At 46.0% G+C, this 24,025-nt stretch overlaps 1 protein-coding gene across 1 annotated transcript in view; it reads right to left on the bottom strand.

The window, feature by feature from the left end:
• The window catches only part of LOC113588428 (receptor-type tyrosine-protein phosphatase mu-like), a 165,326-nt gene that overhangs the window by 60,641 nt on the left and 80,660 nt on the right, over nucleotides 1-24,025 (bottom strand). The window contains exons 8-11 of the mRNA XM_035528524.1: nucleotides 8,658-8,966; nucleotides 7,319-7,428; nucleotides 5,242-5,443; nucleotides 4,247-4,349 (exon numbers count right to left, since the gene is read on the bottom strand). Of these exons, the coding sequence (XP_035384417.1) occupies nucleotides 4,247-4,349; nucleotides 5,242-5,443; nucleotides 7,319-7,428; nucleotides 8,658-8,966 (724 nt within the window). The remainder of the gene's footprint in view (nucleotides 1-4,246; nucleotides 4,350-5,241; nucleotides 5,444-7,318; nucleotides 7,429-8,657; nucleotides 8,967-24,025) is intronic.

Raw genomic sequence — 24,025 nt, 5'->3', positions numbered from 1 at the left:
GCTTCTCATAGGGATGGAGGCAGGACAGAATCCCCATGCGGGGGTGGGGGGTCCACAGAGGGGAATAAAAACAACAGCCGGAGCAGGCAAATGAATGGAAAGAAAAAGATGGCATGAGCGAATCGGAAGGGACCCCCTCAGTGCCGGAGACCCCTCGGCGACGCTCGCACCTGCGAAGTGGGCAGCACCTGTGGCGCGCTCAGGCGCTCGCCGTGAGCAGCTCTGACACCAATTAGGCCCTCTCCACTCGGCGGAGCGCCATGGCCGCCAATTACAGGGGATGTAGTGGACATGGGCTGGAGAGTGACCTGAGAGAGCGATTTACTGTGTGTCAGAGTGGGAGCGCAGAGACGTGGAGAGACGTGGAGAGAGAGAGAGAGAGAGAGACGGAGAGAGTAGGAAGAGAAGCATCTAAATCACCCTCGTTCTCCTGTGTTAACGCTAATCGTTTGGCCTAACTGCACACCTGGCTGATCAGACGGGCAGGCAGTGCTACCGCAGCCTCTATGTCTGCCTGATTTAAGGGGTTTCCTGAGAACCACAGAGCCCTGGTGCTTCATTCTGCCCTGACTACCTCTCCACACCCACTGCTGTATGGCGCCCTGGGGAGTTTTTTAACATGCTGCCATTTTGAGAGTAGCAGTGCACCACACCGCTATCCCTCACTCCACATGTCACCCCAACCATCTGTCTGTCACAGGCGCATTTTAAAAACAATATGGAAGACGAACAACGCAAGCAGCGATCATCATCTCCGGAACCGTGATCCGAAATCTCTCAGAACAGAGGAACGGCACCAGCGCAAGGCACACACTGGTTCTTTACTGTGATTCAGTAGTCCCAGGATCAAAGTTAGCAGAAAACGTATTATTGTGTTGTAGTACCGGGTCTGTAGAGAGAAGAGAAACTGCATAAACAGATCCAACATGAGAGTTGTGGCCTGCTGCTTCATAGCTACAGACGCTCAATTACCCTTCAAGATTGTGTGCGCATGCGTGTAAGTTATCAGCTTGGAGCGTCTTGACTCTGTTGCCCTGGGCTGACGTGTAGCGATCGGCGAAGGTGTAAAACCGAGAGGAGCGTTTGACTGGCGCGAACGATAAGGCAGAGCGTACCGAATCGGTCTTCACCCACGGCAGGCACGGCAGCGTGATTTTAGCGGAGGCGAGACGGCGCCAAACATTATACTAACACAACATGACCGATAGACACATCAGTAATCCTCTTAAAAATCCCGGGACAACACGCGCCGTCTTCTCCCTCTGGTCACAAGTGTTCCGCCGACCGCACGCGCGCGTGCGTGCGTGCGTGCGTGAGAGAGTCCGCTCATGAGTGTCTGCGCGCGCGTTTGCACGAACAGGGATTAGCTGTCACAGCCAACTAGAGCCACGGGAACTGTGTGTGCGGGAACGCGTGTTAACGTTTACTGATTACTAATTACTAATTACAAGACTGTGCCAAACTGCAGTGACTCGTTCTCAGACGGATCCTGGTGGAGGGGAAAAAAAAAAAAAAAAAAAAAAAAACCTCCGTGTTTCACTGATCTGAAACATTCCCAAATTGCCCTCGTTAACCTTCCGTGTTGAGTTCTGTTCATTCTGAGTTTTATCTGCCCTCTCCGGCTGTTGCGCTGTTCCGCCCGCGTCTGACTTGGCTGGGAGACGCTGTTGGACGTGGATGTTCAGTACGGCGATATTTCCTCATCACTCCATCGTCTTAAAGACCTCCGTTGCTGAGTATCAAAATGCAACCATAAACGCCATTATGGCTCTTTGATGGCGCTCTAATTCAACGCTCCTATATCATAATCCTAATACGAATGTTTTAGCTGCCTTGGCCTTAAATCACTTCCTAGGCACAGATTACACGCGAGTCCATCTGAAGTTGTACCGCTGTTATTCTGACAGGGTGATATTTTCAGCTGCAAGTTTTTCAGTATGGCCACAAGCTAAGTCTCAGTGAACCTGATGGAAGAGCAGGAGCTGCCAGCAGGAAACTTCTTCAAACGGAAATAGACAGAGCCACCTTCAAAGGCACACCACTGCTGCCCTTGTATCTTATTCTCTCTCTCTCTCTCTCTCTCTCTCTCTCTCTCTCTCTCTCTCTCTCTCTCTCTCTCTCTGTCTCTCTCTGTCTCTCTCTCTCTCTCTCTGTCTCTCTCTCTCTGTCTCTCTCTCTCTCTCTCTCTCTGTCTCTTGCCTACACAGTGTGCCTAGTATGTCTCTCTGTACTCCGACCTGTCAAAAAAGATACTGAAACACGCACAGACATACAAATATCTACCCAAACTGACACTGAAACTGATTCATATGAACACAAAAACGTCCACATGCACGCAGACACATTATAGAAACACAATTATGCACTGGGTGATTAAATACAACGCGCACACAAGCACACAGGCGTGCGTGTGCACACACGCACACGCAGACACACAGGCTTATCCACTGAATTCTGAACCACTTTGGCCCTTTGGTATCACTTTTAACTACTCTTGGCACATTTAACACTCTTATTAAAGCAAATATAAAAGTTGCATATCAAAACAGTCGACTTCTCCGCATACAAACCCAATCCATTGATGTTTCTGCCTCATCGCGCTTAATCTAATTAAAACAACAATATTCCTATTAGAGCTTACATTAGAACGCGGGCGATTTTGCCCTTGGCAATGCAAAGGAACACAAACCAAAGTCAGGATCTTAAAAGATTAATCAGAGCCTCGTCTTTGTGCGTGTGGGTGTGTGACTCCGTTTGAGTAAACCAAAGGAACCCACAAGATAATTAATGAAAGACTCCCTCTATGTTCCCTCTGTAATTCTAATCAGCCTTTTCCTAATTACTCTACTGAGAGAATAGCACTATTGCAAGTGGAGAGGTTCTTAATATACCACCTGATTTACAGCAATAACACACACACACACACACACACACACACACACACAAATAATAGCAGAAAGAGATTAAATGATGGATTGGTATAAAGAGATTTTTGGATTTTTGTTTTTCTTTTCTTCGTTTTTGCTCGTTATCGGGCCTCTGCAAGTTAATACTGTACATTGCAAAAGTGATTTTTTCCCTTCAGATTAATACTGGGATTGGGATTAAATTCCAAAATGTTCAATGAAGGTTAAACCATTCAAATGTTCACATGTAATCCCACAAAACCAAACCGCGCGAGCCTTCCGATTACCGTTTCCAGACACAAAAGTGAATTCTTTTGTTTCTCCTTGCTATGCTGTTGATTTAGTGCTTGTTATTCTTAGCCACAGGGAGCACTAGCGGTACCAATAAAAAAAAATGCACACCTTCTCCCACACTCATTAACTCTGACACGGTGGTCAATGAGAAGTAATGGGAGGTGATGTAAAGGCAGAAATGGTTTGTTCTGCACCTGTTTGTGTAACTGGAGGCACCAGGGCAGAGTGGTGAGAGTCAGAGGCCGTAGTCAGGCAGGGGATCCCTGACACACTCAGGTGAGCCTACCAGCGAGGGCCTGGGCCCTCAATAATACTGCTTTTAGTGCTGAGATCAATTGTGTCCTGTTTATTAATGAGGATGAGGAGAGAGAGGCGTGTGTGTGTGTGTGCGTGTGTGTGTGTGTGTGTGCGTGTGTGTGTGCGTGTGTGTGTGTGCGTGTGTGTGTGTGTGTGTTGGGTCAGCCAGTGGCAGGTAGAGTGAGCAGATGAAAGCAGTTCAGAGGAAGACTTTTCCTGAATCTCATTCTCTCTCTCTGTCTGTCTCTCTCTCTCTTTCTCTTCTCTCTCTCTCTTCTCTCTCTCTCTCTCTGTCTCTCTGTCTCTCTCTCTCTTTCTCTTCTCTCTCTCTCTCTTCTCTCTCTCTCTCTGTCTCTCTCTCTCCCACACACACACACACACACACACTTTGTTCTCTGCTTCAAAGGCCAAAGCTTACTCAGAGGGAACAAATCCACAAACAATAAAGGGAAGAAAACATGAAAAAAAAAAACGGTTTTAAAAATGAAAAAGCAGGGCAAGTGTTTAGCTGGCAGCTAACTGGAGTCATTATAGCAGAGATGGCAAGTCACGGCCACTGGATACCACTACTCTACATACGCTACCCTTTACACGACTCAAGCAGTGGAGCGTGTGTTGATGTGCATGTGCCTGTGTATGCAGTGTGTGTGTGTGTACAAGTGTGTGTGCATGTGTGCTCATGTGTATGTTTGTCTCTGTGTGTGTGTGTGTGTGTGTGTGTGTGTGTGTGTGTGTGGGTGGTATCCTACCTTACTGGTGCACCCCTGCTTTGGGCCGGTTTGAGAACGACCGTGACTGTGGTGTCAGTCTGGTTCAGAGATGTCTCCTGATCATAGATTGGCATAGAAGGAGCTACAAACACACATACACACACACGCACATCAAAAAAAAAGAGGGCGTGTGAGCTTACACAGCAGTTCCCCTCTCCTCTACGTAAACAAGATGCTCCACAGCTGCGACTTTGACTCTTTCACCGACCTCTTTTACTTATTAACATGCAAGCTGAACTGGCGCAAAGCAGAGAGAGAGAGAGAGAGCGAGACCAAGAGACAGACAGGAGAGCGAGAGACAGACAGAAGAGCGAGAGACAGACAGGAGAGTGAGAGACAGACAGGAGAGTGAGAGACAGACAGAAGAGCGAGAGACAGACAGGAGAGCGAGAGACAGAAAGGAGAGCGAGAGACAGACAGAAGAGTGAGAGACAGACAGAAGAGCGAGAGACAGACAGGAGAGTGAGAGACAGACAGGAGAGCGAGAGACAGACAAGAGCGAGAGACAGACAGGAGAGTGAGAGACAGACAGGAGAGTGAGAGACAGACAGGAGAGTGAGAGACAGACAGAAGAGCGAGAGACAGACAGGAGAGCGAGAGACAGACAGGAGAGCGAGAGACAGACAGAAGAGCGAGAGACAGACAGGAGAGCGAGAGACAGACAGGAGAGCGAGAGACAGACAGAAGAGCGAGAGACAGAAAGGAGAGCGAGAGACAGACAGAAGAGCGAGAGACAGACAGAAGAGCGAGAGACAGACAGGAGAGCGAGAGACAGACAGGAGAGCGAGAGACAGACAGGAGAGTGAGAGACAGACAGAAGAGTGAGAGACAGACAGGAGAGTGAGAGACAGACAGAAGAGCGAGAGACAGACAGGAGAGTGAGAGACAGACAGGAGAGCGAGAGACAGACAGAAGAGCGAGAGACAGACAGGAGAGCGAGAGACAGACAGGAGAGTGACACTCCCTGTTCAGACCTGAGATCTTCGTGGTGTCCTGTGTGATGGCGGGCGTGCCGTAGCCCTTGGCAGTGCTGGCACGAAGGGCGAAGGAGTAGGTGGAGCCTGGGTAGAGGCCCAAGAAGGCGTGGCTCGTCTCGTTGCCCTGTTTGATCACCTGACCGCTCTGGTTCGAGAGGTCCAGCGCTGGGTCGAACGAGCTCACTGCTTTGTAGGAGATCTGCGGACACGGAGAAGGTGTCTCACTCACCCGGTTCGCACAAAGTCATCTTAGACGGCGTTTTTGTTTGCTTTTTTTTTTTTTTTTTTTTACTGTTATTGAATCAAATTCATTTCATTTTGATTTAAAGTTATAAATCGATTTCTGGTGTGTTTTAGCATTGAATTGAATTTCTTTTATAATAATAATTTGTCTCTGATAATAATCAAGCATTGTCCTGTTAAGTAGAAACAAGAAATAAATGGGTCACTCTTTCAACTGCCCTCATCTGAAGTGCACACTAGACGTTCACCGAGCTGCGCACCCATGGGCTGTAGCTTCCCCCCTTCAGACGATACTCAAGTTCTACTCTTCTTATTTCCTCCCTTACTTTGTGTAACCCCAGCACCTCACAGAGGAACGACCTGCAGTATCGCCTCAGAGGAACGACCCGCAGTATCGCCCCAGAGGAACGACCCGCAGTATCGCCTCAGAGGAACGACCCGGAGTGCCATCTGAGCAGAACGACCCGGAGTATTATCTTAGGTTTCTCTTATTGTTTTAAGATTCTCCAGAAAGCTTATTGCAGCACACTTTTATGCCGGCGATGCAAATTAATTTAAATGTTGTTCTCGTCAGTAATACAAAATGTCTTTAATGAGCTCCAGCAAATTAACATCCATTATATCTGAAATGCCTGAAGGCTTTTTCAATTATTGGGTGCCATCAAATGGGCGATGAAGAGGAGGAAGAGGACGAGGAGTTCCATTGTCGGGCTGCACCGCAGTCAGGGCTGGAATTTGATGTCTTCAGATCTGGAATACCTCGTCCATTAAAATAACAGCAGGGGACGCACATTTCTCCGGTCCTTAACTTCCTGACAGGGAGCTGCGATCTCGTGCCACAACCTTGACGCCGTTAGGAGCGATTCCTCTCGTTAACGCGAGCGGCACGGTGTTTTCGGACGTGCGAAGTGGCCAGGTTATGCGATGGCGGTACGCGCGGGTCAGCTCGCCGCCGGAGGAGGGAGCATGGAGCAGGACTGTTTGTGAAAATGAAGACGGGCGAAAAATGGAACGGCGAGAAACCGGACAGAGGAAGAGGGTCGCTGCTCATCAGCGGAGTGGCATTTTGAGCCCTTTGATGTTGTTAAATCAAAGAAAAGGGCTCGACTTCAGGCACACCACTGCAGGGCATCTGCCACCAAACACAGTCTAAAGCCAGGCCTGCCTGACTGTTCTGTAGAGAACACACACAGGCGTGTACGCATAACGACACACACACCGCTAGAGAATAACTGACAGCTACTGAACGCTGATAATTTGGCAGCAAGGCTTGACACACAGAATCCATGGAGATGTCGTCAGGTCGATGAACGGCCTGTAGCTTACGGAGTGAACAAAAACCAGGGCAGCATTCGCACCGGACTGACGTGCGACAGCGCAAACCTACACTCGCGCTTTCTCTCTCTCTCACGAGTTGGACAGTACTGGACTAAAGCATGAAGGCTGGGCTTCGTTCACTCAGTCATACCATCGCGATTGTGCTATGACAGAGGTCCACCCACTGGGGGATGGGTCAGACACTAGTGCAAGCTGCACAACAACTGTCACTATCAGTCTCTATCAGCAGTTCACTGGTGATAGGCTTAACGTTTTTACCCTTTAAAAGAGGTGATATACTATGAAATACTGTGGTTTTTTTCCTTTTGCCAGCGATACTCTTTAAATAGGAGAACTACAGAGAACTGTAGAATGAGCCTTTAATAGGCATTTAAAATCATTTTGTATCTAGCAGGTCAAACAAAGTAACCTGTAAAAAAAAAATACCCCACTGTATTATGTAGAATGGCTGTAATTGTTTCATTTGAAATGTTTGTCCAGGACAGCTCTTTACCTCATACAGAGTGATGACTCCGTAAGTGTGAGAAGGCTCCCTCCACTTGAGAACAATCCTGTCCTCATACACGCTGGCCTGGATGGAGTCCAGAGGAACCTCCCCTGGCACTGAGAGGAAATGACATCACAAGGGGTCAGTGGAGTGAAGCCTCCGGCTCCCCTTTGCCCCCCATCAGGCTGTAAAGGCTTCCGGACTTGACTCCCAATCAGTCCCGGGTCCGTAATGTGCCAGGAGCCTTACTTATTAAAGCGTTACTCATACAGAAAGTTATTTTGTCAGGGCTACACAAAAAGGAGTCCACAGTTTCCTGGTGTCCCCCGCCCCAGTGCAGGGAAAAAGACCTGGTTACAGGAGGCGGTGTGGGATTAGCGGTCCTTGCTGACCGAGCTCGATGTTCACTGGAGATGGATTTGCCCCAGTGACCTGTCTTAACACACACAGCAAGCCTTTGATCCACTGTGTGTGGGAAAGATCATCTGATGGAAGAACACTCTGTCACACTCGTTCATCACACACGCATGCACACGCATGCATACGCATGCATACAAACACATACACACACACGTCTATAATTTTTTTTCAGACATTAATAAAAAATAATCTCCTAATACCAGCCAAGATGTTGCTTTATCAGTGGTTGAGCATTAGGAAACATGGGAATAGAGCTGCTCCTCTGCTGGTGTTTTCAAATAGATAGTAATTATAATCCCTGCTACAACCTCGCCCCGTTACACTAACAGACTACATGCGATCCGTCTGACAGACCGGCTGCGTCCAGGTTCAGTGGCCCTCTGTCCACCTGCAGGTCATATTGTAAAAAATACACTTAATTTCTTGCAGATTGACCTCCATATTCAAGCCCTGCCATGTGCGTCTCCTTGAGCACGCCACAGAGCTCAGCGTTGCAGGGAGATTTACCCTCCACACTTTTCCTCAGCGTGTTGACATGCTGAGTCAGCTCGGCCATCATTTATGAAGGAATTCCAACGGGGACACAAAATCAATACATATACAATAATCCCAGAAAATGTAAAAAAAAAAATGCTATTGAAGAACAGGGAGTTTTCAGATAGGTGATGTTGAATATGAGGCTTGTGTGTGTGTGTGTGTGTGTGTGTGTGTGTGTGTATGTTTGTATGTGTGTCTGTGTATGTGCATGTGTGTATGTATGTGTGTGTGCGTATGTGTATGTGTGTGTCTCTGTGTGTAATCTGTGATATAAGGCTCTGGGTGTGTGTGTCTGTGTGTCGTCTGTGATATGAGGCTGTGTGATCTGTTTGTGTGTGTGTGTGTGTGTCTGTGTGTGATCTGTTTGTGTGTGTGCGCACGCACACACCGTCCTCGTCGGTCTGCACGTGGATCTCGGCGCTCTCCTTCACACCCTCGCGGTTTCCCAGGACCAGCTTGACGCTGAGGTTGGTGTAGGGCGTCAGGTTGCGGATGGTGTGCTGGGCCAGCGAGCTCTTGCTACCGTAGGCAACCTCCTCGCGGCTCTCCTCCCGGCCTCCGGCCAGGGCTGCGTAGCGCGCCGTCAGGCTATAGTTGTGGCAGCGCGTCACGTTGTAGCCGAACGGCTCCCACGACAGCGTCACCTGACGCGACTGGATGTCCACCACTTTGAGGTGGCGTGGGCCGTGCATGGGCTCTGGGAGGGAGGGAGAGAGAGAGAGAGAGAGAGAGAGAGAGAGAGAGAGAGAGAGAGAGAGAGAGAGAGAGAGAGAGAAGAACAGACAGAGAGAGAAGTTCACGACAACTTTCCCGAGAAGACCAGGTCACCACGGCCCAGCACACGGTTGCATCAGCATTCCAGAGAAAAAAGGAAGACAAAAACGAGAAAGAAAGTTAAAAACAAACAATGTGAAAGAAAGAGTGAAAAACAGAAATGAAAAAAAAAATCCATTAAAAAGAAAAAGCAACATGAAAGAAAAGTATGAAGGTATGAAAGAATGACAGCAGGACAGATCGAGGGGGCGGAGGAGGCTGGGCGCCGTGGTAACGGTGCGGCATGAATACCAACGATACCAACGGTGCAGCCACGCACAACACACACCTGGCAAGAGTCACACACCTGCTGCATGCACTGTGGTGAATCACTCATAGAAAACATTTGAAACACAGCTGTCATTTTCCTGTTCAAGACACGGACAGCCAACACACGTTTGCTGGTAATAGTGAATATTCTTAGAATTTTGTCACGGAAAGTCTGTTAAGTAAGTTAATTATAAGGCTGCACTATACAGAGAAAAATCCTCTATTCTGATTTTAATGCAGCACGTGCATTTGTGATACATTAAAACGAAAGTGCTGAGACCTGCCTGGATTACTTTACCAAAACAATTTACACTAGTTGGATCATGTCAGTGCAAACAAACACTATATTATGGAGCCCTGGAGTTCATGCCTCTGAAGACACTGTACCGCTTAAATGTACAGTGAGTGAGTGGGTGAAAGAGATCAAGGAATACAAAACTACACACTTCACCCTACACATGGAGTACAACAATACACACAGAGTACAACACTACACACTTCACCCTACACATGGAGTACAACACTACACACTACTCCCTACACACGGAGTACAACACTACACACTTCACCCTACACACGGAGTACAACACTACACACTTCACCCTACACACAGAGTACAACACTACACACTTCACCCTACACACGGAGTACAACACTACACACGTCACCCTACACACGGAGTACAACACTACACACGTCACCTTACACACGGAGTACAACACTACACACTTCACCCTACACACAGAGTACAACACTACACACTTCACCCTACACACGGAGTACAACACTACACACTTCACCCTACACAGAGAGTACAACACTACACACTTCACCCTACACACGGAGTACAACACTACACACGTCACCCTACACACGGAGTACAACACTACACACTTCACCCTACACACGGAGTACAACACTACACACTTCACCCTACACACAGAGTACAACCCTACACATGTCACCCTACACACTGAGTACAACACTACACACGTCACCCTACACACAGAGTACAACACTACACACTTCACCCTACACACGGAGTACAACACTACACACTTTACCCTACACATGGAGTACAACACTACACACTTCACCCTACACACAGAGTACAACACTACACACTTCACCCTACACACAGAGTACAACCCTACACACGTCACCCTACACACGGAGTACAACACTACACACTTCACCCTACACACAGAGTACAACACTACACGCTTCACCCTACACAGAGTACAACACTACACACTTCACCCTACACACAGAGTACAACACTATGCGCTTCACCCTACACAGAGTACAACACTACACACGTCACCCTACACACGGAGTACAACACTACACACTTCACCCTACACATGGAGTACAACACTACACACTTCACCCTACACACAGAGTACAACACTACACGCTTCACCCTACAGACGGAGTACAACACTACACACATCACCCTACACACGGAGTACAACACTACACACTTCACCCTACACACGGAGTACAACACTACACACTTCACCCTACACACGGAGTACAACACTACACATGTCACCCTACACACAGAGTACAACCCTACACACGTCACCCTACACACGGAGTACAACACTACACAATTCACCCTACACACGGAGTACAACACTACACACGTCACCCTAGACACGGAGTACAACACTACACACTTCACCCTACACACAGAGTACAACACTACACACGTCACCCTAGACACGGAGTACAACACTACACACTTCACCCTACACACAGAGTACAACACTACACACTTCACCCTACACACGGAGTACAACCCTACACACTACTCCCTACACACAGAGTACAACACTACACACTTCACCCTACACAGAGTACAACACTACACACTTCACCCCACACAGAATACAACACTACACACTTCACCCTACACAGAGTACAACACTACACACTCTCTCCAGTGACACAGACAGAATAAGACTGTGTCCATGTAAAGGCCAAAAACCCTGATGACATCCCATAATCTCTAATCATAGACACTTCACTCCCTGCTTGTATTTGCCATCTCTCTCTCTCTCTCTCTCTCTCTCCTTTTCTCTACCTCTCTCATTTCTTCCATCTCATTTTGTCCCTCAGCTTTCTCTGTGCCTTTATTCCTTCAGTGTTCTCAGCCCTCTTTCCCACAAGAACAACATAAAACACTCTCTCTCTCTTTCTCCCCCTCTGCACTAGGAGTGGTGCAGCCTGAACACACAGTAATAGGATCAATTTCCATCCAGGTTAAATTTGAAGTCCATTTCTGTGGAATTTAACACTTTCCCACCTATTAGATCCAGCCAGGGCTCAATTTCCTCTTGCCCCCTCTGGACACACACACACACACACACACACACACACACACACACACACACACACACACACACACACACACACACACACACACACACACACACACACACACACGGCTGCTGTTCTGAGGCTTCATAGTTAGCATTCTGGTGATGGTGAGGAACAATTGTGCCCTCTCTCTCTCAATATGAAACACCCACTCTGGGTCACGTTGGCAGAGGGCACAACCACAGTGTAAAATGGCCGGACTCCCCTGGATAACACAGATGGGGAAGTTAAGAAAAAGGACGTTGATCAAACCACTGGATCTGGAAATAACGGCCGCGACGGGACTGCGGCGGAAAGCAAAATCCGGGTGTAATTAAGGTCAAAGGGTTTCGTAGAGGTCAGCAGCGCGGCAAGGTGAGAGCCTGCGCTGCCGTCCTCGGCCTGACTGCACGTGTGTGAGAGTCTAATGTTGCTAATGAGAGGGAGACATCGAGGACCGAGAGGTGAGATCAGCCAGGAGCCAACGGAGTATTAGTGTGGTGTGGAGGACACACACACACACAACCACCCACGCACTCTCCCACACATGAACACACACACAATCAGACAGACATGCACACACTTACGTATATGTACGCAGGAACATGCATACGCACGTACGAGCCTACACACACACCCACACACACACACTCATTGCTACCCTACACACATAATCTCCCAGAATTCACCTGCTCTATTCGCCTGGGTAAAATTGGCCCGGATCTCTGCTGGATCAACATCATTTTGTTCATGCTGATATGAGCAATTAGGGCTGGAAAACGAGAGGAAATCACATGGTACATGCAAAAGCAGTGGAGAGTGTACAATACCAGCAAAACCAGTGGAGACTCTATGATACCAGCAAAACCAGTGGAGAGTGTACAATACCAGCAAAACCAGGGGAACCTGTACGACACCAGCAAAACCAGGGGAGAGTGTACGATACCAGCAAAACCAGTGGAGACTCTATGACACCAGCAAAACCAGGGGAACCTGTACGAGACCAGCAAAACCAGTGGAGAAGGTACAATACCACCAGCAAAACCAGTGGAGAGTGTACAATACCAGCAAAACCAGGGGAACCTGTACGACACCAGCAAAACCAGGGGAGACTGTACGATACCAGCAAAACCAGTGGAGAGTGTACAATACCAGCAAAACCAGTGGAGAGTGTACGATACCAGCAAAATGAGGGGAGAGTGTACGATACCAGCAAAGTCACTCTGTTCCAAGTGTGAAGTGTGAACTCAAACGTGGAGTACAGAACAGTATTTAGAGGTTCGTCTAAATGTCTTTGTCTTAATGGAACAGGTGAAGCCGAAATCACTGTATCTCGTCTGCACACCGTTTCAGTGAGTCCACCCCTCGCTCGTAAGAGCAGTCATTTCTCGGGAGTGACGTCTACAGATTGATCGGACACTCATAAAGGAGAGCTTTACGTCAGCGGGCGCCACGGCGCCGGAGGCCCTGCCGTGCTGCGGACCTTCCCTCTGGGTGCGTGCGAGGAGAGACCCAGCTTGGCAGGCTACGGCGTGGGGCGACGGACGACAAGAAAGAAGAAAGAGAGAGAAAAGAGGAGACTCGAAGCAGGCTGAATGAAGCGGGGTGGTGAGGTCAGTTCCTCCGAGGGGAATTTCTTCACGTATCCGCACGGCCCATAAGCGGGCATGGTGAGACGTACAAAAAAAGAAAAAAGAAGAAAGAAGACATTTCGAAAGGTCACGGGTATCGGGGTAAGAGCTGACGGGGCAGTTTCAGGTTCCACCCCACCTCCTTTCTCCCTCTGACAGAGAGGAGGTGATGCCTAGTAACAGAGCTCTTTACTGAAAAACACTCTCAGTGTCTCACAGCTGGGGGCCGGGGAGCAAGGCATTAATAACAGCTCCCAGAGCCCTAAATATTAAGGACCACTGCTGTGACCTGCCTGCTTTTTTCTGTGTGTGTGTGTGTGTACGGCGGTGGGAAAGAAAGCCGAATCTCTTTCATTAACGTCGATAAGAAAGCATGTGGCTTCATCTGTCTTCTTTACAATTTTCTCACTTCAGGATTTAAAAATAAGACATTGATTTTTTTTTTTACTGCTTTACAGGAGGGGAAAGAAATTCAAGCAGCACTGGCTGTCAAATATTTTCTTCTTTTTTTTTAACCTCAGAATCAAGTGCAACTTTGAAAGCCATTGATTTCTTCAACAACCTACCGAACACACACAGCGGTTTCAGATGCCACTTAAGAAACTGGGTGTTGTGTGACCTGCCAGCACAATCGTTTCAAATAATGTCGGTATCCATTCACAGAACAATTCTTGCTTTCTTATTTCCTGATGCTACTCATTTATTGACTGCACGCTGTTGTTGAAAATGGCTGAAAGTAAACAATATTGCAGCGCAAGGCAATCGGAATTGTGGGGGGAGATTTCAGATTGTCTCCCTTATAGACAAAACCAGTGGCAACTAGTAATTTAATGCCACTCTGCCATCGAGATGTACCAAGCTTCACAGACGCTTTTTTTCCCTAAACATTTTCAATTGAGAAATGGGTTTTTTTTGGCGGGGGGGATCCGAGAGTATACAGGGGGCAAAGCGAGAGAGATAGGGGAACAGAAGGAGAGAGAGAGCAGGAAGATGATTCCGCCACCCCCACCCCCCTCCGTGTGCATCTGCGCGCGTTTCTGGAGAGCCATCCAGAAAATAGAAGTTTTAAATCTGTCCATTTGCGGAACTATCAGCCATCCACACTGAGTAGGTCAGAAGTGGGTGAGAGAGAGCAGGTTGGTCAAGCACAGAAATCACATTACACAAGCTCCACACCCACACTCCCAAGTGCAGTAAAGTGAGCATCTAACCCACAGCACAGAGGCCGAGAGATACACAGAGAGAGAGAGAGAGAGGCAGAGTTCATCCCTAAGAAAGAAAGGAAGAGACTTTTAAGACTTTAATTAGTATCTCAAATTTTTTATTTATTTATTAAAAAAAAAAAACACCTTTCACCTTGCAATACCTCTCGTTCCCAAGGCAACGAGAGAGAGAGAGAGAGAGAGAGAGAGAGAGAGAGAGAGAGAGCGAGAGACGGACAGACAGAGAGAGAGAGAGAGCGAGAGAGAGAGAGAGAGAGAGAGAGAGAGAGAGAGAGAGAGCGAGAGAGAGAGAGCGAGAGAGAGAGAGAGAGAGAGAGAGAGAGAGAGAGAGAGAGAGAGCGAGAGAGAGCAAGGCAGGTTCTGAAGTGGTGGTGTGCAGGTAGAAGTCCAAGCATCCCTCCTGTCCTGTCTGACAGAGGCAGCGATGAGTTCTGCCTCGTTAAATCAACATATGAAGTTGGAGTGATGTGCAGATGGGGACTCTGGGGAATATGAACACCACACCTTTAACAGCCCAGCAAACCATCGTTAATTAGCACACAGAGACGTTTAATGGCCTTCCCTCAGTTTTACTGCTGTGGTCAGTCTTTCATTAAGAGTTTAAGAGATATGGTCTGATCATCACACACACACACACACACACACACACACACACACAATCACTCCTCACATACACACACAAAAACACACTGCACACACTCTCTCTCTCTCTCTCTCTCTCTCTCTCACACACACACACACAGTCTCACGCTCTCACTCACTCACACAAACACACACACACACACACACACACACATACACACACACACCTCCGAACTTTGATTTCTCCACAATGAAAACTTATATATGAATAACAAACCAAAAACTAGATCTGGTGTTGCTGCCACAAACAAAAAAGAATAAGAAACATCTTGGAGCACAATAACCAAATTACACACAGAAATGGCTGGGTGGTCCTCTGCTGCCGGATATATAATTATTGCCAAATCAGGCATTCCAGTGAGCTAGATGATGTTTGGAGAGTACAGTGATTACTGGTAATGAGAGAGCTGCACACACACACACACACACATACACACACTCACACACACACACACACACACACACACACACACACACACACACACACACACACACACACACACACACACACAGGAAAGCAAACACACAGCCATACATGGTAAAAGACTTGATTGGTATTCCTGACAGTGGATAAATTATAACCTGCCCGTAGCCTGATGATGTAATTGAATAATTTTAATTTGACATTTAGGTAGAACTATTAGTGTTTTTTTTCCTTCATCATTACAGCGTGACATTTAAATAATGTTTTCTAAATTATCTGCACATTATCATCTGCTGTTAATTCTAATGGGTTGCTCATGTAATCTTTATCATGCAAATAGATAACAAGATTATACAAAGCAGAGAGAGAGGGAGAGAGGGATGGGAGATAACCAGATACACAGTTCTGGAGAAGAGGCCAAACGAGTAGAAGAGAGGGGAGAAGAGGTTAAAAAAGAAAAGGCGAAGGAAGAGAGAGAAAGAGAGAGAGACATGGCGAGAGACAGACGGAGAGAGACACACGGCGAGAGACAGACGGAGAGAGACACACAGAGACAGACGGAAAGAGACATGGCGAGAGACAGACGGAGAGAGACACGACGAAAGACAGACGGAGAGAGACACACGGCGAGAGACAGACGGAGAGAGACACACGGTGAGAGACAGACAGAGAGAGACAGACGGAGAGAGACACATGGCGAGAGACAGACGGAGAGAGACACACGGCAAGAGACAGATGGAGAGAGACACACGGAGAGAGACACACGGCGAAACAGACGGAGAGAGACATGGTGAGAGACAGACGGCGAGAGACACACGGCGAGAGACAGACGGAGAGAGACATGGCGAGAGACACGGCGAGAGACACACGGTGAGAGATACACGGAGAGAGACACACGACGAGACAGAGGAAGAGAGACACATGGCGAGAGACAGACAGAGAAAGACAGACACAGTGGCAGTGGCAGAGTACCTGAGCAAAGTGACCAACGATAAACAGAGAAGCTCTCTGGTACAGACGTAATAACCGGGCTCAGGCTGGCAGCAGAGGCCGGCAGACACAGACGAACCTCAGCGCCTCTGTGCCCACTGTAGTCGAGCTGCCGTGGAGGCAGGGCTACACTTCCTCACCACCTGGTGCCAATACACACAGCTACGAGACGTTTTCTACCCCTTGACAGATTCCGAACACTTCACCTAGACTAAAACCCTGCAGGACGGTCACTTCTAGCAGATCTTACTGGGAGAGGACAGACAGTCTGCAACACTCGCTGCAAAATATGTCCGTGCTTGTCACAGGCAGAAGGTAGAGACACGTCATCAGTCATGCACCATATTACATTAGTTCATGTTGCTCTGTGCAGTACAGTTCATGTCCTATATATACACATCACAGTATATATACACACTGTACAGGGTGTATACTACACTATATGTATACACATCACAGTATATATACACGCTGTACAGGGAGTATACTGTATATATACACTATATGTATACACATCACAGTATATATACACGCTGTACAGGGTGTATACTGTATATATACACTATATGTATACACATCACAGTATATATACACGCTGTACAGGGAGTATACTGTATATATACACTATATGTATACACATCACAGTATATATACACGCAGTACAGGGTGTATACTACACTCTATGTATACACATCACAGTATATATACACGCTGTACAGGGTGTATACTGTATATATACACTATATGTATACACATCACAGTATATATACACGCTGTACAGGGAGTATACTGTATATATACACTATATGTATACACATCACAGTATATATACACGCTGTACAGGGAGTATACTGTATATATACACTATATGTATACACATCACAGTATAAATACATGCTGTACAGGGTGTATACTACACTATATGTATACACATCACAGTATATATACACGCTGTACAGGGAGTATACTGTATATATACACTATATGTATACACATCACAGTATATATACACGCTGTACAGGGTGTATACTACACTATATGTATACACATCACAGTATATATACACGCTGTACAGGGTGTATGCTACACTATATGTATACACATCACAGTATATATACACGCTGTACAGGGAGTATACTGTATATATACACTATATGTATACACATCACAGTATATATACACGCTGTACAGGGTGTATACTGTATATATACACTATATGTATACACATCACAGTATATATACACGCTGTACAGGGTGTATACTACACTATATGTATACACATCACAGTATATATACACGCTGTACAGGGTGTATACTACACTATATGTATACACATCACAGTATATATACACGCTGTACAGGGAGTATACTGTATATATACACTATATGTATACACATCACAGTATATATACACGCAGTACAGGGTGTATACTACACTCTATGTATACACATCACAGTATATATACACGCTGTACAGGGTGTATACTGTATATATACACTATATGTATACACATCACAGTATATATACACGCTGTACAGGGAGTATACTGTATATATACACTATATGTATATACATCACAGTATATATACACGCTGTACAGGGAGTATACTGTATATATACACTATATGTATACACATCACAGTATAAATACATGCTGTACAGGGTGTATACTACACTATATGTATACACATCACAGTATATATACACGCTGTACAGGGAGTATACTGTATATATACACTATATGTATACACATCACAGTATATATACACGCTGTACAGGGTGTATACTACACTATATGTATACACATCACAGTATATATACACGCTGTACAGGGTGTATGCTACACTATATGTATACACATCACAGTATATATACACGCTGTACAGGGTGTATACTACACTATATGTATACACATCACAGTATATATACACGCTGTACAGGGTGTATGCTACACTATATGTATACACATCACAGTATATATACACGCTGTACAGGGAGTATACTGTATATATACACTATATGTATACACATCACAGTATATATACACGCTGTACAGGGTGTATACTGTATATATACACTATATGTATACACATCACAGTATATATACACGCTGTACAGGGTGTATACTACACTATATGTATACACATCACAGTATATATACACGCTGTACAGGGTGTATACTACACTATATGTATACACATCACAGTATATATACACGCTGTACAGGGAGTATACTGTATATATACACTATATGTATACACATCACAGTATATATACACGCTGTACAGGGTGTATACTGTATATATACACTATATGTATACACATCACAGTATATATACACGCTGTACAGGGAGTATACTGTATATATACACTATATGTATACACATCACAGTATATATACACGCTGTACAGGGTGTATACTACACTATATGTATACACATCACAGTATATATACATGCTGTACAGGGTGTTTACTGTATATATACACTCTATGTATACACATCACAGTATATATACACGCTGTACAGGGTGTATACTGTATATATACACTATATGTATACACATCACAGTATATATACACGCTGTACAGGGTGTTTACTGTATATATACACTATATGTATACACATCACAGTATATATACACGCTGCACAGGGTGTATACTACACTATATGTATACACATCACAGTATATATACACGCTGTACAGGGAGTATACTGTATATATACACTATATGTATACACATCACAGTATATATACACGCTGTACAGGGTGTATACTGTATATATACACTATATGTATACACATCACAGTATATATACACGCTGTACAGGGTGTATACTACACTATATGTATACACATCACAGTATATATACACGCTGTACAGGGTGTATACTGTATATATACACTATATGTATACACATCACAGTATATATACATGCTGTACAGGGTGTATAATACACTATATGTATACACATCACAGTATATATACACGCTGTACAGGGTGTTTACTGTATATATACACTCTATGTATACACATCACAGTATATATACACGCTGTACAGGGAGTATACTGTATATATACACTATATGTATACACATCACAGTATATATACACGCTGTACAGGGTGTTTACTGTATATATACACTATATGTATACACATCACAGTATATATACACGCTGTACAGGGTGTATACTACACTCTATGTATACACATCACAGTATATATACACGCTGTACAGGGTGTATACTGTATATATACACTATATGTATACACATCACAGTATATATACACGCTGTACAGGGTGTATACTACACTCTATGTATACACATCACAGTATATATACACGCTGTACAGGGTGTATACTACACTCTATGTATACACATCACAGTATATATACATGCTGTACAGGGTGTATACTACACTATATGTATACACATCACAGTATATATACACGCTGTACAGGGAGTATACTGTATATATACACTATATGTATACACATCACAGTATATATACATGCTGTACAGGGTGTATACTACACTATATGTATACACATCACAGTATATATACACGCTGTACAGGGAGTATACTGTATATATACACTATATGTATACACATCACAGTATATATACATGCTGTACAGGGTGTATACTGTATATACAATGTTTTCTGCTCTGTTCTTCATCTGTGTTTGTGTAATATTTTTGTACACAATGTTGCTGTTTTGTATGTTGCTTCTGTTTATCAGTAAATGCTTTGGCAATGCAATATAATTGTGACATGCCAATAAAGCTCAGTTAAACTGAAATTGAAAATTGACAGAGAGAGAGAGAGAGAGAGAGAGAGAGAGAGAGAGAGAGAGAGAGAGAAAAGAGAGACAGGGAGAGTTATTATTATAATCTTTTACCTGCTAATACTGCCATAATAAATCAATCACAGTCAAATTTTACAAACATACTTTTATGTTCTACAGTGTTCGTTTGTACTGCAACGCATTTTTATGTCCTTAAACTGTACACCCAAGCTTTGGCAAAACAAGTGTTAATATTTATCACACCAATAAAACTACCTTGAATCTAATTGAATTGTGGGGGAGAGTAAAAGAAGGGGTGGGGGGAGAGAGGGAGAGGGAGAGATAGAGAGAGAAAGGAGGGAGAGAGAGAGAGAGAGAGAGAGAGAGAGAGAGAGAGAGAGAGAGCTTAGCGCTCTAAACGGAAGAGCATAGAGACATTAGCGCTAGATGAAGTGGAACAAATTGCACATGTCTACTGCAGACACACTCGAGTGGATGATGATACCGATGATGCATGTGCACATGCGTGCGTGTGTGAGTGCATCTATGTGCGCACGTGCAGGTAAGTGACAGAGATGCAGCTATTGGCCCCACTCTGCCTCCTGATTGCTCTGAGTGATTCTCTTGTCAGCTCTGCCTCCGAGCATGGCCCGCTCCTCTCGGGCCCCTCCATCAGCGTGACACGCCGCAAATCCCCAGCTCACACATTCTGACATGACTCCCCCCAGTATAGCCCTCAGTCTGCTCCCACTGCCCTGTTCAATTACGCCCCCCAACACAATCAGTGCCTGCTAAGCCATAATGGATCTGTTTGCACCACAGCCATCTGTTAGCTTCCCTCCTCTCTCTCTCTCTTTCTCTCTCTCTCTCTCTCTCTCTCTCTCTCTCTCTCTCCCCCCTTCGCTCCCCTAAAGTCATTTTTTTTCCGGTAAAGAGAGATCACTCCTATACAGGATGTAATAGATGACCATATGCCAGGTGGTTGTTTGTGTGTGTGTGTGTGTGTGTGTGTGTGTGTGTGTGTGTGTAGGTGCTGACCTAGCTGTAGCGTGAGCAGGAGGTGAGGAGATTATGGTAAGTGCTCGAAGGGCTCGTGGTTCCTGTGGTGGACCTGGAGCCCATAACCACACCCCCAGCCTGCTACACAGCCAATCAGAGCCCTTAACACTCCGACATGGCAGACACCAGCATGTGATTAGACCAGACTGACCTGTAAGCCTGTTATTTTATAATGCTTGTGGCAGAACAACACAAATATCTGGCAGTGGCCACAAAATATTGTTAACTTGCTCATTATAGTAGTGCAGGGCACTGGACACTACCCTGTGTAGGGTGCTAGACACGACCCTGTATAGGGCACTGGACACTAGTGTGGGAAACTGGACACTACCCGGTGTATGGAGCTGGACACTGTGTTGGGCACCAGACCCCTACTGTGGTTCTGCTGCAGCCTCACCATGAAAAAAGCTGCAATGATTAAAATCAACTGCAAAACTGGTAATTATCCCCAGCTTGACTCTTCCCTCATCCCTCCTGTTTTATGCTAATGGGGGATTAGTAGGTGCAGTCGCTTCACCCTTTCCTGCATCAGTGCTGTTTCATTCAGAGAGCAAGAGAGAAGGCAACAGAGTGAGATTGTGGGACAAGGGAGAGGGAGAGAGGGAGAAAGAGAGAGAGAGAGAGAGAGAGAGAGGGGGAGATAGAGAGAGAGAGAGAGAGTGAGTGAGAGAGGGGGAGAGAGAGAGTGAGAGAGGGGGAGAGAGAGAGACAGAGACAGAGAGAGAGAGAGAGAGAAAGAGTGAGTGAGAGAGGGGGGAGAGAGAGAGTGAGAGAGGGGGAGAGAGAGAGAGAGAGAGAGAGAGAGAGAGAGAGAGAGAGAGAGAGAGATGGCCTTTCTGTGCCAGCTGGAAGAATATTGCTAACACTCATCTCTCCAGAGGCCAGTAATTATTCACTCAGTTGGTTTAAATCTTTGTGTGTGTGTGTGTGTGTGTGTGTGTGTGTGTGGGTGTTTGTGTGTGTTTTTTGTGTGTGCATTTCTGTGTCTGTGTGTTCATGTGTGTGTGTGTGTGTGTGTGTGAGAGAGAGAGAGAGAGAGACAGAGAGAGAGAGACAGAGAGAGTAAGAGAGAGAGAGAGAGACAGTAGAAGTATCCAGCCACTCTCCTGTTTGTCATTTTCTGTAACATCCCAGCTGCTCCAGTTCTGACATGTCTACCTGTGCTTATGACATCACTTTCACATGTGCCTGCTTTGCCAGTGCTGCCCTGATAACCATCAATCAAGCCCTCCTCACCCGGCAGTGAGAGTCAGAGGAGAGAGATACAGGGAGTGGGAGAGTGCCCAAGAGACAGTGAGGAGAAAGAGAGAGAAGAGAGAGAGCAGAGAGAGACATAACAGAGTGAGAGAGAGCAGAGAGAGAACAGAGAGAGACATAACAGAGAGAGAGAGAGAGAGAGAGAGAGAGAGCAGAGAGAGAACAGAGGGCAGAGAGAGAGAGCAGAGAGAGAACAGAGAGAGAGCAGAGAGAGAACAGAGAGAGAAAGAACAGACAGAGAGGAGAGAGAACAAAGAGAGAGCAGAGAGAGAATAAAGAGCAAGAGAGCAGAGAGAGAATAAAGAGCGAGAGAGCAGAGAGAGAACCGAGAGCGAGAGCAGAGAGCAGAGAGAGAACAGAGAGAGAACAGAGAGAGAGAGAACAGAGTGAGAGAGAGCAGAGAGAGAACAGAGAGAGAGAGAACAGAGAGAGAGCGGAAAGAGAACAAAGAGAGAGCAGAGAGAGAACAAAGAGAGAGAGAACAGAGAGAGAGAGTGGAGAGAAAACAAAGAGAGAGAGAGAGCAGAGAGAACAGAGAGAGAGAACAGAGAGAGAAAGAACAGAGAGAGAGAGCGGAGAGAGAACAGAGAGCAGAGAGAGAGAACAGAGTGAGAGAGAGAACAGAGAGAGAGAACAGAGAGAGAGCGGAGAGAGAACAAAGAGAGAGCAGAGAGAGAACAGAGAGAGGGAGAGAGCAGAGAGCGAACAGAGAGCAGAGAGAGAGCAGAGAGAGAGAGAACAGAGTGAGAGAGAGAACAGAGAGAGAGAACAGAGAGAACAAAGAGAGAGCAGAGAGAGAGCAGAGAGAGAACAGAGAGAGAGAGCGGAGAGAGAACAGAGAGAGAGCAGAGAGAGAACAAAGAGCGAGAGAGCAGAGAGAGAATAAAGAGCGAGAGAGCAGAGAGAGAACCGAGAGCGAGAGCAGAGAGCAGAGAGAGAACAGAGAGAGAACAGAGAGAGAGAGAACAGAGTGAGAGAGAGCAGAGAGAGAACAGAGAGAGAGAGAACAGAGAGAGAGCGGAAAGAGAACAAAGAGAGAGCAGAGAGAGAACAAAGAGAGAGAGAACAGAGAGAGAGAGCGGAGAGAAAACAAAGAGAGAGAGAGAGCAGAGAGAGAACAGAGAGAACAGAGAGAGAACAGAGAGAGAAAGAACAGAGAGAGAGAGCGGAGAGAGAACAGAGAGCAGAGAGAGCAGAGAGAGAGAACAGAGTGAGAGAGAGAACAGAGAGAGAGAACAGAGAGAGAGCGGAGAGAGAACAAATAGAGAGCAGAGAGAGAACAGAGAGAGA

This window comes from Electrophorus electricus, chromosome 7 (genome assembly GCF_013358815.1).
Source record: "Electrophorus electricus isolate fEleEle1 chromosome 7, fEleEle1.pri, whole genome shotgun sequence".
Lineage (NCBI taxonomy): Eukaryota > Metazoa > Chordata > Actinopteri > Gymnotiformes > Gymnotidae > Electrophorus > Electrophorus electricus.
This window is presented reverse-complemented; position numbering and strand designations above follow the sequence as displayed.